At 38.2% G+C, this 15,987-nt stretch overlaps 1 protein-coding gene across 1 annotated transcript in view; it reads left to right on the top strand.

The window, feature by feature from the left end:
- The window catches only part of PRKCI (protein kinase C iota), a 68,906-nt gene that overhangs the window by 11,367 nt on the left and 41,552 nt on the right, over positions 1–15,987 (top strand). Inside the window, exon 2 of the mRNA XM_007077072.2 lies at positions 4,516–4,637. Within this exon, the coding sequence (XP_007077134.1) occupies positions 4,516–4,637 (122 nt within the window). The remainder of the gene's footprint in view (positions 1–4,515; positions 4,638–15,987) is intronic.

Raw genomic sequence — 15,987 nt, 5'->3', positions numbered from 1 at the left:
TCAACGGGCCCTTCAAATGAAAGGATATAGATATGTGTTCCCTCTGCCATAATGCACCAGAAGCCTCTGAGTGTTGCTTTTAGAAAGTTACATGACTTTTTATCTCTCTAATTAGGCTTTGCTTCTATTTAAAGTATTATGTGAATATATAGCGTTTTTTACATTTACTGAACACATAGGATCCAACATGTGACAACTCCATTCACTCAACCTAGAGTAATTGAATGTCCACTCTGAGCCAGACACTGTTTCAGTTATTGGTGATATAGCAGTGAGCAAAACTAAGTGCCTGCTTTCATGGATTTTACATTTAGTCAAGGGAGATAGACTAAAATATGTATAATTTACATATGCTGGCAAAGTATTTTCTCTGAAGAATAAAAAATTTAACTAGTGGGCTCCTGGGTGGCTCAGTCAGTTAAGCCTCCAACTTTGGCTCAGGCCATGATCTCAGGGTTTGTGAGTTTGAGCCCGCATCAGGCTCTGTGCTGACAGCTCAGAGCCTGGAGCCTGCTTCAGATTCTGTGTCTCCCTCTCTCTCTCTGCCTGTTACCCACTTGTGCTCTTTTCTCAAAAATAAATAAACATTAAAAACAAAATTTAACCAGCTTCATGTACTAAAGTAGAGTAATTTATTTTATTTAAAAAGTATTTATTTATTTGGTGAGCATGAGAGTGGAGGGGGGCAGGGAAAGAGGACACAGAGAATCCCAAGCAGGCTCCGCCCTATCAGTGCAGAGCCTGATGTGGGGCTCGAACTCATGAACGGGGAGCTCATGACCCAAGCTGAAATCAAGAGTCAGATGCTTAAGTGACTGAGTCACCCAGGCACCCCAGAATATACTAATTTAATATCCTCATCAGGGATTTCATTTTTCATTAGCCAGTCTTTTAAAAGTGAGATTATGTAACCATTATGTTCTTGTCAAAAAACCATCTAGGAATAGATGTGCATTGGGTAGATTCTACTGTGGAAAGTGGTGTCTGGTGTGCAGGAGGTTTACTCAGGTCGACGGCTACGGAAGGGAAGGCAAGGGAAAGAAGTAGGCTTAGGTAGGAGGAAATCAAGATGCCCTAAAGTCTCAGCAGAACCCTCAGTTGACCCTCCCAAGAGTTCTGAAGATGAGTTGATACTTCAGAGCTTTCCTGAGTTGTCTACGACCTTTATACCCCCACATGGAATCAGTCATTCACTGTGGGCTGCTCCAGGAAGTGGGTGTGACCATAGGTGAGATTCAGATCTCTGAAGGAGACTGACAGCTGGGGATTATCTACTGGTAACATGTCCAGCAGCTGGTATAATAAATGCTCCATTGCTAATGGGGGATTTTAGGGGGGGGGGGAGTCAGATCATAGCATCCACCACAGGTGTCATTAGGATTTGGTTTGAATTCTTCTATTTTTTAACTGTGAGAGACTGGCAAATATTCCTTTGTATTTTGATTTTTAAATCTGTAAAATAGGTTAGTATGTCCAGTTTGACAGTTCTTGTGAAGATTATATAGATAAAGTTTATTTTTTTAATTTTTTTTTTTAACGTTTATTTATTTTTGAGACAGAGAGAGACAGAACATGAACAGGGAAGGGGCAGAGAGAGAGGGAGACACAGAATCTGAAACGGGCTCCAGGCTCTGAGCTGTCAGCACAGAGCCCGATTCGGGGCTCGAACTCACGGACTGTGAGATCATGACCTGAGCCGAAGTTGGATGCTTAACCCACTGAGCCACCCAGGCGCCCCTGATAAAGTTTGTTTAAATACCCAGAGCACACTCAGTTTTCTATAAATGTTTATAGGCAAAGGAAATAAACAGTGATATTTCCTTGTCAAAAGTACATTTTCTGGAAGATGGATTTCTCTTAGAAAGTATTTCTTCTACATCCAATTAAGAAATGTTTGAGTCCTTCTTATATTTTTTAAAAAGTATTTTGTAAACTGTTATGTATATATGTTATATACACATATATAATATGCATACGTATATACACAAATTTAAAGAACTGTTGTTATAGGAAAGTGTAGGTCGTAATAAGAGAATTTTTTTATTACTTTCAAAAAAATGCTTTAAGGTTCTTCCAAATTGTAGCTGTCTACTACCATGACAATTGGATTTCTAATTTTTAGATATTAAATTATTTTTTATTAATATTTGTTTATTTACTCTCGAGTTAGTTAATATGCAGTGTAGTCTCAGAGTCCTCATTATGTTAATAGTACTGTGACTCTATGAAACAGAGGATTTTTGTCTCCCAGTTGTATACAATTTAGTTGAGGATGTGTTATCAGTGTATGAGTTAAATAACAAAAGATGAAACATAAGATACATGTTGGACAGGTTTAAAAGTATGGACCATTGGGCTTATGTGGTTAAAAACTGTTTAATGGAAGTTGATGTTGAAGTGCCTATTAGAGAATTGATCCTCACCTCCCTCTATAGACTGGGAGGGCCTTGAACCTCCCTCTAAATACTGGGCCAAGTATTAAAACTTGGGTCATCAAGGTCTTATGTGTGGGAGTTATGAGTAAACCAGATGAGTGCAGTAGAGTATTTGTATTGGGAATGGTGGGTTCAAGTTGAGAATGGGAATTAGAACCAGATCATCAAAAGGTAGAATTACAGGTCTAGGAGACCTCTACATAGAGATAGTAGTTAAAACATTGAATATGAATTAAGTTTCAGAGAGAAAGAAAGAATGACAGAAGATGAATGTGAGAGAGAATGTAGAGTACCTTGTGATTGAAGATCAAAGGAAACTTAAGCCTTCATTCAGTATAGCAGACGGAGAGCCAGGGAAGCTTGCTGTTATGAAAGCCAAGGCAAGAAGTTCTCAGAGGCAGGGATACAAAGCTGTGAGATGCTTAGAAAGATTATCAAGAAAAGGGCAATCCATTTTGAGGCTCTGCTCTTTGCTTACCTTTGATAGCCCATAAAGACCAGTTTTAAACTTTTTTTTTTTTTTTTTTTTTTTTGCGCAGATGACTAAAATTTGAAATTCCTTATTTCCTACTCTGTGTTCTGTGTTCCAGCTACCCATTTCTGTTCACAGTTCCTTCCTTTCTTGAACAGGTATTTCTTAAGCATCCGTTCTGTGCCAGGCACTGTGTTGGTTGCTAGGAATATAATGAACAAAATAAAACCCCTGCTTTCACCAAACTTACATTCTAGCTGGGGTAGATGGTAGAATATAAGCATTGGTTTACCTGCTCAAGTAGTAGAAGAGGTTGGTCAGAGAGGTAGCCAGGGTCTCGTAGACTCCACTAGGGACTTTGGATTTTACTCTTCATGAGACAGAAAGGCATTTGAAGAGTTTAAAACAGAAAGGACATGAACTACATTAATTTTGTAAAACTGTTAGGGCAGAATTTGACACATAGGCATCACTCTATAAATTTTTATTAGAGTCATTCAGTCTGTTTGACTTACATTTGAAAGGTGATTGTGTCTGGCTACTGAGTGGAGATGTGATCATAGGGAGCCTTCTCCTGGCTCCTTGGAGGAAGTCCCAGGCCTCTGCTCTAAAACAGTTTGTTGCGGTTTTAAATTTTATACTAAATAGCCACTACGTAGATTTATTTGAATACTGTTGCTTATCTAACTCTAACATGAACAAATACACATTTATGTCTGTTCCTATGTTCTTTGGGTATCTACCTAAAATATTAGTCTTATTTTAAACCCAATTTTGGCAAATGGGAATTCTTTGGGAAATGGTGAAAATGAAGGTGTGAGGTCTAAAAATCATGCCACACAAAGAATGGGTGATGGTCTCATGGGTGGTTAATTTGTGGAAGTGAGGGCTGGGGAAGAGGACTTGACAGATCTTGGTCAAATTATTGAAGAGCTGTTTCTTAGATGAAGGGTGGACTTTTGGGGGAGGGGAGATCTGCAACCTGTGATTGGAACAGATTTCAGTTAAATATAAGGCAGAAGTTCATCAATAATAGAGCTGTTCATCTGCGGAGTGCAGTGCCTCACAAAAGAGTGAGCTTTTGATAACAAAATTAAAGCCAAAGTGGGACAACCATCAGAGCAGTTAGGGTGGCCTACCTGAATGAGAAGGGAGATTGAATGAAAGTTTCTCACAAATCCACTATTTTTACTTTTTTTTCTACTAAGTTTATTTATTTTGAGAGAGAAAAAGCATGAGAGGGGCAGAGAGAGAAGGAAAATCCCAAAGAGAGAAATCCCAAGCAGGCTCCATGCTGTCAGCACAGAGCCCGATGTGGGGCTTGAACTCACCAACCGTGAGATCATGACCTGAGCTGACACCAAGAGTCAGAGGCCCAGCCAACTGAGCCACCAAGGCGCCCCCACTATTTTTACTTTTAAGCATTATTTAATATGGATTTTTTGTTTTTACTTTATGGAGATAGTTTACCGGAAGCAATGCATGTTGAGGCACTCACAAAATAACTGATGTTCATCTGATTTTCAGGCACTTAGTGTTATGTAGAGTATTATTAGTTTTGGTCATTGTCAAACTTAAAACTCCTTTTTTTTTTTTTTTTTTTTTCAGGGATATCATGATAACACATTTTGAACCTTCAATCTCCTTTGAGGGCCTTTGCAGTGAGGTTCGAGACATGTGTTCTTTTGACAACGAACAGCTTTTCACCATGAAATGGATCGATGAGGAAGGTGAGTGGTAAAGAGAGGGCTGCCTGTGTAAGCATTGATTTAAGATACTATTTTGTCATTTGTTTTATTTTTTAATGTTTATTTATTTTGAGAGAGAGAAAGAGAGTATGTGCACACATGCATGAGTTGGGAAGGGGCAGAGAAAGAATCCCAAGCAAGTTCTGCACTGACGACTCAGAGTTCCATCCCACAAACTGTGAGATCATGACCTGAGCCAAAATCAAGAGTCGGATGCTTAATCAACTCAGCCACCCAGGCACCCCTGTCGTTTGTTTTTAAAATGTAGTAAAAGTTCAAATTAATTAGGACTATTGGGTATATTAGAAATTTTATGTTATTCTTATTTTGCTTCAAGCACTTAAATAAAAAGAATACCAAAGGGTACAATCTTTGTTTTGTCCTTTTTACTCCAAAATAGAGTGAAATTAATGTGACTTGTTTTCCACCATTAATGTAAACATCTCATCAAATAGTGTTACATTTTACTTTAATTTTGAATATGAGTATTGTCTTATATTTTAGAGATTATCTTCAATAATCTGGCAGTATTTTTTTGCTGAGTACTGTAAATACTTCAAAGAAAGTGCTACAGAATAAAAGTGATTGTGATAGCCATGATTTCAGAGGTGGTGGCAGAGACTTGATACCTTAATGACTTGGACTCAGAAACATCTATTGAACATCTGTGTGCTGAAGATAGAAATTTTTTTTTTTTTAATTTTTTTAATGTTTATTTCTGAGACAGAGACAAAGCATGAATGGGGGAGGGACAGAGAGAGAGGGAGATGCAGAACCTGAAACAGACTCCAGGCTAGAGCTGATAGCACAGATCCCAACGCAGTGCTCGAACTCCCAAACTGTGAGATCATGACCTGAGCCAAAGTCGGACACTCAACCGACTGAGCCACCCAGGCGCCTCTAAGATAGAAATTTTCTATATTCACACTCATAGTCTCATAGGGAGATGGACATGTAAATAACAAATATGATAAGTTGAACATAAACGCATAGGCATCTTGGAATCCAAAAGAACCAACATCTCCATGTCCTTGAAATATTCGTGACGTTTGGACTAAAAATAAAGACTAGAAGTTTTTGAAGTGGAGGAGGTGAGGGGAAAACCACTTCTGATGAAGAATTAGAAAAGAGACGGAGGTGTGAAGAACATGGTATATGTGGAAGAGCGGTAATTCACTAAATTAAAGTGCAAGGTGTAGAGAGGTGTGGACGAGGGCTAGATCCTTGCTCCTTGGTGTGGTCTGCGAATTTTTGGAAAATGGGACTCTCAGGCCCCATCACAGATCCCTGGATCTGGACCTACACTTTAATAGGGACTCCAGGTGAGTGGCATACGTATTTTTTTAAGTTTATTTATTAAAAATAAAGATTTATTTATTTTGAGAGAGATCACGCACATGCACGCATGTGCAAGCATGAGTTGGGGAGGGATGGAGAGGGAGAGAGATTCCCATGCAGGCTCCAAGCTCTCAGCATAGAGCCTAACAGCAGGGCTCAACCTCTTGAACCGGGAGATCATGACTTGAGCAGAAATCAAGAGTCAGATGCTTAACTGACTGAGCCACCCAGGTGCCCCAAGTTGCATGAATATTAAACTTTGAGAAGCTTAGGATTCAATCCTGGAAGCCTTTGCAAACCACATTAGACTTTATCTTACATGATGGAACGTCAATGAAGTATAATTTAAAGATACCCTAATTAGGGGTGCTTGGGTGGCTCAGTTGATCGGTCTTCCAACTCTTGATTTTGGCTCAGGTCATGCATGATCTCATTATTTGTGGGATCACCCGCATCTGATTTTTCCGCTGACAGCGTGGAGCCTGCTTGGGATTCTCTCTCTGCCCCTTCCCTGTGCACGCCTACTCACGCTCTGTCTCTCAAAATAAACATTAAAAAAAAAGGAAGATGCCTTATATATACTAGTTTTGTATTATGACTTTCTCTTAATTGTAATGTGAATGGAATTTCATTTGAAGGAATGTCATAATATTTAGCTCAATATTTGGGGCATTTCTGTGTTTTCTGATGTGAAAAACACTGGAAAGATATCCCAACTCCAAGCTATAGATAAACTCAAACGCATTGTCATTTTCTAAAGACATTTTTTATTTGATTTTATTTATTTATTTTTAAATGCTTATTTATTTTTGAGAGAGAGAGAACGTGAGAAAAAGAGGGGAAGAGAGAGGGAGACAGAGGATCAGAAGCAGGCTCTGTGCTGACAGCAGAAAGCCTGATGTGGGGCTTGAACTCATGAACTGAGAGATCATGACCTGAGCTGAAGTCAGACTGCTCAACCGACTGAGTCACCCAGGTGCCCCAAGACATTTTTTTAAAAAAGGTTTTTAAAAAAATTTTTTTAATGTTTATTATTTTATTTTATTTTTTTCTTTTCTTTATTTAGTTTTTAAAATTTACATCCAAATTAGTTAGCATATAGTGCAACAATGATTTCAGGAGTAGATTCCTTAGTGCCCCTTACCCATTTAGCCCATCCCCCCTCCCACAACCCCTCTAGTAACCCTCAGTTTGTTCTCCGTATTTATGAGTCTCTTCTGTTTTGTCCCCCTCCCTGTTTTTATATTATTTTTGTTTCCCTTCCCTTATGTTCATCTGTTTTGTCTCTTAAAGTCCTCATGTGAGTGACGTCATATGATCTTTGTCTTTCTCTGACTAATTTCACTTAGTATAACACCCTCCAGTTCCATCCACGTAGCTGCAAATGGCAAGATTTCATTCTTTTTGATTGCCGAGTCATACTCCATTGTATATATACACCACATCTTCTTTATCCATTCATCCATCGATGGACATTTGGGCTCTTTCTATACTTTGGCTATTGTTGATAGTGCTGCTGTAAACATTGGGGTACATGTGTCCTTTCTAAATAGCACACCTGTATCCCTTGGATAAATGCCTGGTAGTGCAATTGCTGGGTCGTAGGGTAGTTCTATTTTTAGTTTTTTGAGGAACCTCCATACTGTTTTCCAGAGTGGCTGCACCAGCTTACATTCCCAGTGTTTATTTTATTTTTGAGAGAGAGAGAGAGAGAGAGAGAGAGAGAGAGACTGTGAACAGGAGAGGGGCAGAGAGAGAGGGAGACACGGAACCCAAAGCAGCCTCCAGGCTCTGATCTGTCAGCATGAGCCCAACGCAGGGCTCGAACTCATGAACCGCGAGATCATGACCTGAGCTGAAGTTTAATGCTTAAACTACTGGTGCCCCTAAAACAGTTTTATTTATTTAATTGCTGTACTCAGTGTGGGGCTCGAACTCATGACCCCGAGATGAAGAGTCACACATTCCTCAGACTGAGCCAGGTAGGCACCCCTTTAAAGACCTTTTTAAAAGTTTTTCTAAAGTAATTCATGTACTTATGTTGGACAAGGTTTCATTTCAACGTGCATGAAATTACATCATTACCTTTTTTTTTTTTTTTTTTGAGAGAGAGAGATAGAGAGTGTGTGAGAGGGGGAAGGCAGAGGAAGAGAAAGAGAGAATCTTAAGCAGGTTCCATGCCCAGGAAGGAGCCTGATGTGGAGCTCTATGACCATGAGATCATGACCTGAGTGGAAATCAATCAAGAATCGGATACTTAACTGACTGAGACACTCAGGTGCCCACCATCATTACCTTTTTCAGCACTGTATAATATTCCATATTGTAGATATTTCATGATTCATTTATTTAACCCTTTATTGATGGATATTTGGACTATTTCTAATGTTTTTGCTACCATAAGACAATACATAATGCACATCTTTATATGTAATTTTGTGCTATTGTATGGGAGTCTCTCTGTAGCCAATTCATAGAATATGTCCTTCATAAATTTTGGTAGCTAGTGACAATTTGGTATCAAAAAAGGTTTGAGCCAGTATATGGCACAGTTACATTGAATGAGAGCATCTCTTCACTCATGCCCTTGCTCACCTCAGATATTATGAGTTTAACTTTTTTTCTTGGAATCTGATCGGTGAAATACTAGCTTGGTCTTTTAAATTCTGTATTATTCAAGGGTAAGGCTGAATATCTTTATTCAACCACTTTAATCTTTAAATAAATAAATATTTATTAATAATTGTATATTAATAGCCATATATTATATATTAATAATTAAATATTAAATTTAATCTTTAAATCTTGTTGATTCTAAATGGTGTGGATATCTCACAGTGTATCTTCAGGCTGAAAATGAGACTATGTAATTTAGAATTTAGCATAGTACATACAATATAGTTAGCATCAATAGTTTGATCATTATCATGAGCTAATGTTATTCTCATTTTTTTAAAGGAAGCTCTATACTCAGTGTGGGGCTTGAACTCACAACCCAGAGATCAAGAGCCTCATGCTCCACCAACTGAACAGCCCCAGTGTTATTCTCATTTTAATTCTGTGCTGATCACTTCATGCCATTTACTTGCCACTTAGGGTTTTTTCAGTTGGTGGTTTTCAAATTCGTGCACATAGGAATCACAGATAATGCATTTTATTAAAAGAAATTGATTTAGAGATAATCCACTAAAATTTTTTTTTATCGTACTCTTATACTTTGTAATGTCTTTACCTGGGGAGCTCTGTTCCCAGATTGTTACAGGGCTGTCTCATTCCTGTCATTCAGGTTACTCAAATGTCCTGTCTCCAAGAAGCCTTTCACTTCTATTCACTTTGTATCTTATTTATATGGTAGAATGTAAGCTCCATGAGAACAGAGTTCTTGTCTTTGCCATGGAGCTCCAAAGCCTAGAGCAGTATAGTACACTCAAAAAACATTTGCGAATTGTACAGAAGGCTAATAGCAAGCCTTTCCACAGTGTGGTTTTATGTTTGTTATTAGAGATTTAAGCATGGGGCGTTGTGGTTTATTCTATTTTTTCCTAACATAAAAGCATCTTTTAATTAACAGGTGCACATAGTAAATTAAATTAATTATCTGATGAAACAGTCTTATCCTTTTATAATGCAATTCAAAGTTCTTTCTCTCTAAATAGCTGTTAAGTGTCCTAATTTTCTGGGGAAAACTACAAAACTATAGCCCCATCCAAGTAAAAGGTTAAACTTTCTATTAAGGTGTGTTGATTCCCATGTGATCCTTCTTACCCTGGTTAATTGTGATACCAGTCTTTTCTTAATTTTAGGTATATAGAACCAGTAGTAATTATTTTTAAGCTCCTTGCAGTTATTTTTCAGTTGTAATTGTGTTGCCTTTATTTTTAGCCATATAAGCATGGGGGTTTGCTTATCTGGAGAAAAAATTCTCTCTAGAATCACTGGAAGACAGGACTATAATTTCTCTGGTTTATGAGAAACACTTTCTAGAAGCTAATCTTTTAATTGTCGGATTTTATATTAGGGCGAGTAATGATCATAAGCTTGCTTCATTTCTTTAAGTAGATTTATGACAACTGTTCTTTTTCCTTGTGTTTAAAACCAGTTTTAATGATTTGTTTTGATGTGCCTGTGGGAAAACTGGTTTGCTTAATCTAACTAAACATTTTAGAATGAATAGTAATTTTGTAACAATTGTACCTCCCTTCTCATGTGGGGAAAGTATAGGGGGCAGAGAATGATAAATGACTTTATAGTTCATCATATTTTATTTAAAAAAAATTTTTTTTTTATAACGTTTATTTATTTTTGAGACCGAGAGAGACAGAGCACAAACGGGCGAGGGGCCGAGAGAGAGGGAGACACAGAATCAGCAGCAGGCTCCAGGCTCTGAGCCATCAGCCCAGAGCCCGACGCGGGGTTCGAACCCACGGACCGCGAGATCGTGACCTGAGTCGAAGTCGGACGCTTAACCGACTGAGCCACCCAGGCGCCCCAGTTCATCATATTTTAATTGAGACTGTTTTTCCATAAGGATGTGCTTTAAAAAAATTTTTTTTTATTGTTTATTTATTTTTGAGAAAGAGAGAGCAACTAGGGGAGGGGCAGAGAGAGAGGGGGAGAGAGGGAGACACAGAATCCGAAGCAGGCTCCAGGCCCTCAGCTGTCAGCACAGAGCCTGACGCAGGGCTCGAACTCACGAAATGTGAGATCATGGCCTGAGTCGAAGTCGGACGCTTAACCGACTGAGCCACCCAGGCACCCCAAATATTAAGTATTTTCTACATTTCTTTTTTTCTTAAGTTTATTTATTTATTTTGAGAGACAGAACGTGCTTGTGCACTTGTGTGAGGCAAGGTGGGCAGAGGGGCAGAGAGGGAGAGAGAATCCCAAACAGGCCTTGCAACTGCAGAGCCTGATGAGGGCTTGAACTCACAAACCATGAGATCGTGACCTCTGTCCCTCTCCCCGACTTGTGCTTTCTCTCTCTCAAAATAAGTAAGTAAGTAAGTAAGTAAATAAATAAATAATAGTGCATGTTAACAAAAATACTGATTTGTTTGAAGGAAAAAAAGTCTCTGTGGATCCTCAGATCCCCCTAATAGCCGCTATAAACAAATTGATGATCTTTTCATGTGAATGTACAACTAGAAGGTATAGGGTAACACTTTTTTTCTTTCTTACAAGTAGCCAAATACTGTACAAGCTGCTATTTAACCCACTTTTTCCTTTAACATCTTGTGGATATCTTTCTGTATCAGTGTATGTAGATTTATATAACGTTTATACAATGTGACTGTACATAACTTTTTTTATCATCACATTCAAGAAATTTAATACTGACATATTACTTAACATATGGTCCATATTTAATTTTTTTAATATCCTTTTTCAGTTTCTTTTTCATTTTTCTAGGACTTTTTCCCCCTGGATATAATCAATATTGATGCAGTGTTTTTGGCTCTCATGTTTCTTTGGTTTCTTTCTTTCTTTCTTTTTTAAATTTTTATTTAGTTTATTTTTTTAATTTACATCCACGTTAGTTAGCATATAGTGCAACAATGATTTCAATAATGGATTCCTTAATGCCCCTTACCCATTTAGCCCATCCCCACTCCCACAACCCCTCCAGTAACCCTCTGTTTGTTCTTCATATTTAAGATACTCTTATGTTTTTGTCCCTCTCCCTGTCTTTATATTATTTTTGCTTCCCTTCCCTTATGTTCATCTGTTTTGTGTCTTAAAGTCCTCATATGAGTGAAGTCATATGATATTTGTCTTTCTCTGATGGACTAATTTCGCTTAACATATACCCTCAAGTTCCATCCACATAGTTGCTAATGGCAAGATTTCATTCTTTTTGATTGCCAAGTAATACTCCATTGTATTACATCTTCTTTATCCATTCATCTTTATCTTCTTTATCCATTCATCCATCTTCTTTATCCATTCATCCATTGATAGACATTTGGGCTCTTTCCATACTTTGGCTATTGTTGATCGTGCTGCTATAAATATTGGGGTGCACGTGCCCCTTTGAAACAGCTTACCTGTATCCCTTGGATAAACACCAGTAGTGCAATTGCTGGGCCGTAAGGTAGTTCTATTTTTAATTTTTTGAGGAACCTCAATAGTGTTTTCCAGAGTGGCTGCACCAGTTTGCATTCCCAGTGTGGTTGTGCATAATTTATTTAATCAATCCTCCTTTGATGGATATTTGAATTATTTGTAGTGTATAAAAAATATTAGTGCAGAGAATATCTTTGTGCATATGTTTTTTGGGCACCTGCACTGTATTATTTATAGGGTGAATTGCCTAGAACTGACGTCCAAAAATATTGTACCTTTTGTTATATTTTTCAGCAATAGCATATGTAAGTTATTTACAGCCTGTAAAAGGCTATGTGAGGGAAAAAATAGATGATTTGCAGAGAGTGGGAGAGGATATAATTTGGATGTAGTTCTTTGTTTTTTTATTAAAAATTTTTTTAATGTTTGTTTATTTTTGAGAGAGAGACAGAGTATGAGTGGGGTAGGAGCAGAGAGAGAGAGGGAGACCCAGAATCCGAAGTAGGCTCTAGGCTCTGAACTGTCAGCACAGAGCCCAATGCAAGGCCTGTACTCAAGAACTGTGAGATCATGACCTGAGCTGAAGTCAGACGCTTGCCTACTGAGTCACCCAGGCACCCCTAGATGTAGTTCTTTAATTCATGTGACTGTTGGGTTCAGTAGGTGAGATTCATGGAAATTTGAAATGCAGGTAAACATTCTTTGACATAAAGAGTATATGTGGAGTGTTTCTGAATCTGCGAGGTTAAACGATTAAATCTGATGTGTTCATAGGGTGGACAATTGAATGTCAAGATGTAACAAAACCATACTTAGGATGGAAGGAAACATTTCATATGATATTTTACAAAAATCTTTTAAAAATTTTTTAATGTTTATTTCTTTAGAGAGAGAGAGAGAGAGAGAGAGAGAGAGAGAGAGAGAGAGAGAGTGCAAGTAGGGAAGGGGCAGAGAGAGAGGGAAACAGAATCTGAAATAGGCTCCAAGCTTTGAGCCTTCAGCACAGAGCCCAGTGAGGGGCTCGAACCCACAAACCACAAGATCATGACCTGAGCTGAAGTTGGATGCTCAACTGACTGAGCCACCCACGTGCCCTGATATTTTCCAAACATCCTTCATCTGATTTTCTTTTAGCTGGTGTGTTAGGAGCTTCATACTTTTTCTCTACCACCCCACATTGTATATTGACACTGTATATTAAGTGGCAAACATGTCAGAAGGAACAGTGAGGAGAAAACTTTCTGACTGAATGTATGTTCAGTGTGATGTCAGTTACCTAGGTAGCAGTATTATGGATCCAAACCTGAAAATTAAAAAATGAAAATTGACATCAATAAGAAAAAAATCTACATACTCCTTGAGCAGATCTTGCCTTGTAATTGGTATTTTCCTTTTGCTTAGAGAACTTCTTTTAACATTTCCTATAGTAGAGGTTTGCTTTTGATTTATTCTTTCCTCTTTTTCATGTCTTTATTTTCACCTTTAAAAAATGGTTTTATTGAGGCATAACTGACACAAAACAAATTGTACATGTTAATATTAAAAGTGTACAATTTGATGAGTTTTGACACTCAGGAAACCATCACCACAAGTGAGATGGAGACCATATCCGTTACCCCCAAGTGTTTCTGTATGCTTTGCAGTTCCTCACTCCTACCCATCCATCCCAAGCAACTACTGATTTGTTGGCTGTCACTGTTGATTAGTTTGCGTTTTCTAGAGTTTTATAGGAATGGAATCATACAGTATGTACTCTTTTTTTGTGGGGGCGGGGACTGGTCTGGCTTCTTTCATTTGGCAAAATTATTGATAATGTGTATTGTGTGTATCAGTAGTTCATTTCTTTTTATTGCTGAGTGGTATTCCATTATGTGGATCTACCACAGTTTATTTATGTGTTCCCCTGTTGATGGACATTGAGGTTGTTTCCAGTCTGGGGCTATTATGAATAAAACTTCTTGGCGATCATGTATAAGTCTTTGTATAGATATATTTTCTTTTCTCATGGCATATGTCTAGAACTGGAATGAATGGCTGGATTATATGGTCGATAAATACCGTTTTTTAAAAATAATGTAGGAAAAGAAATATTTGAAAAAGAGATGAAGTGAGGTATTGTACCTCAGGCAGATTCTCGGGCTGATGATTTTTAGAGAGGAGTTTACATGGAAGTTGAGGGTCTGGAAATTGATACTGTTTTTTTCCTTCTTTCTTTCTTTCTTTCTTTCTTTCGAGAGCATGTGCACATGCAGGGGAGAGGCAGAGAGAGAGAATTCCAAGCACGCTCTGGGCTTCTGCCCAGAGTCCGATGCAGGGCTTGATCCCACAAACCACGAGATCATGACCTGGGCTGAAATCAAGAGTCAGACCCTTAACCGGCTGAGCCACCCAGGTGTCCCTGTGAATTGATACCTTTTAAAAACTGTCTCTGCCTGGTCATCATTGGAAAGTCTTCCTATACTCCCAGGGGTAGAGTACTCCACACAGAAAGCAGCTAGATGACTTAGAGAAGTACTCAAGTAGTTCTTTTAGTTCTGGCCTCTGCCCCAGCTCTGTGCTTTAGGTGTTCTGCCTGGTAAACTCTGGCTGCTGCCACTTATATAGCAGGCTGTGTGGATGCCTGACAGGCAGAGGGATCAAATGGGGGCCCACGTAGGAGAAATCCCTTGCAGTGGTAGGATGGAGATGAGTTAAAAGGTGAGGCAAGCAAGAGTGGCCGTATGAGCCTGATAAGGCACCAGGACTCCCAAACTTGTGCTTTGTTCTATGGCGAGGTCTGGCCTTCTTGTTGGCATTTCCATCTCTGATGACATTGTCTTCCTTCCCTTTCTAAGGGACAACTACTACCATAGGTTAAGTTTATAATCAAACTTTTCTCACCCATATCCCTTCATCCCCAGGGAACCACTAATATGCCTTCTGTCACTATTCTATATATATAAATAACAAAGTAGTGCTTTTATGTGCTATTCAATTAATATAAATGGCATTATTCTGAAGCACATATTCTGAAACTGCCTTTTTTCACTGGGCATTGTCTAGTCTCTATGCACATTATTCATGCACATAGAGAACTAGTGTACTTCTTTTTTTTAATTCTTTTTTTATTGTGGTAAAATATACCTAACATAAAATTTTAACCTTTTTTTAAGTGTACAACTCCGTGATCTTAAGCATATTCATAATTTTATGTAAACATCCCCACTACCCTCTTCCAGAATTTTTTTTTATCATCCCAAACAAACTCTATACCTATTAACTCCCCCCACTTTCCCCCTCCTCACATGCCTTTCTTATGCTTTCTGTCTCTATAAATTTGCCTTTCTGTTCCTATGAATTTCTACTATGAATTTGTCTTTAGGTCACCTTTGTTTTTGAAAGATAGTTTTGCTGAGCAAATAATTCCAGGTTAGCAAATTTGTTTTTGCATTTTGTGCACCGTCTTCTAGCTTGTATTGTCTCTGATGCAAATCTTTGGTCAGTGGCCTTTGTTTTCTATGTAATGTGTCTCTTTGGCTGCCTTTAAGATTTTTCTCTTTATTGTTGGTTTTAAGCAGTTTGATAACGACGGGCCTTAGTTCACTTTTATTCATGTTTTGTGTCTTAAGCTTTATTGAGCTTCTTGGATCCATGGGTTTTTATGGTTTTCATCAAATTTGGAAACATTTTGGCCATTAGCTTTTCAAATTTTTTTTCTGTCACCACATCCCTTTAGGGGACTGTGGTTAACATGAATATTAGGCCTCTTAAGGTGTCATAAAGCTCACTAATGTTCTGTTCATTTTTTTTTTTTCCCCAGTCTTTTTCTCTGCATTTCATTTTGGGTAGTTTTATTGCTTGTATTTAAGTTCACCAGTTTTTTTCTTCTGCAATGTGTAATCTGCCATTAATCCCATCTAGTATAGTTTTCATTTCAGACGTTATAGCTTTT

This window comes from Panthera tigris, chromosome C2 (genome assembly GCF_018350195.1).
Source record: "Panthera tigris isolate Pti1 chromosome C2, P.tigris_Pti1_mat1.1, whole genome shotgun sequence".
Classification (NCBI taxonomy): Eukaryota; Metazoa; Chordata; class Mammalia; order Carnivora; family Felidae; genus Panthera; species Panthera tigris.
Note: the sequence above shows the minus strand (reverse complement) of the source record. Positions and strands in the feature narration are given on the sequence as shown.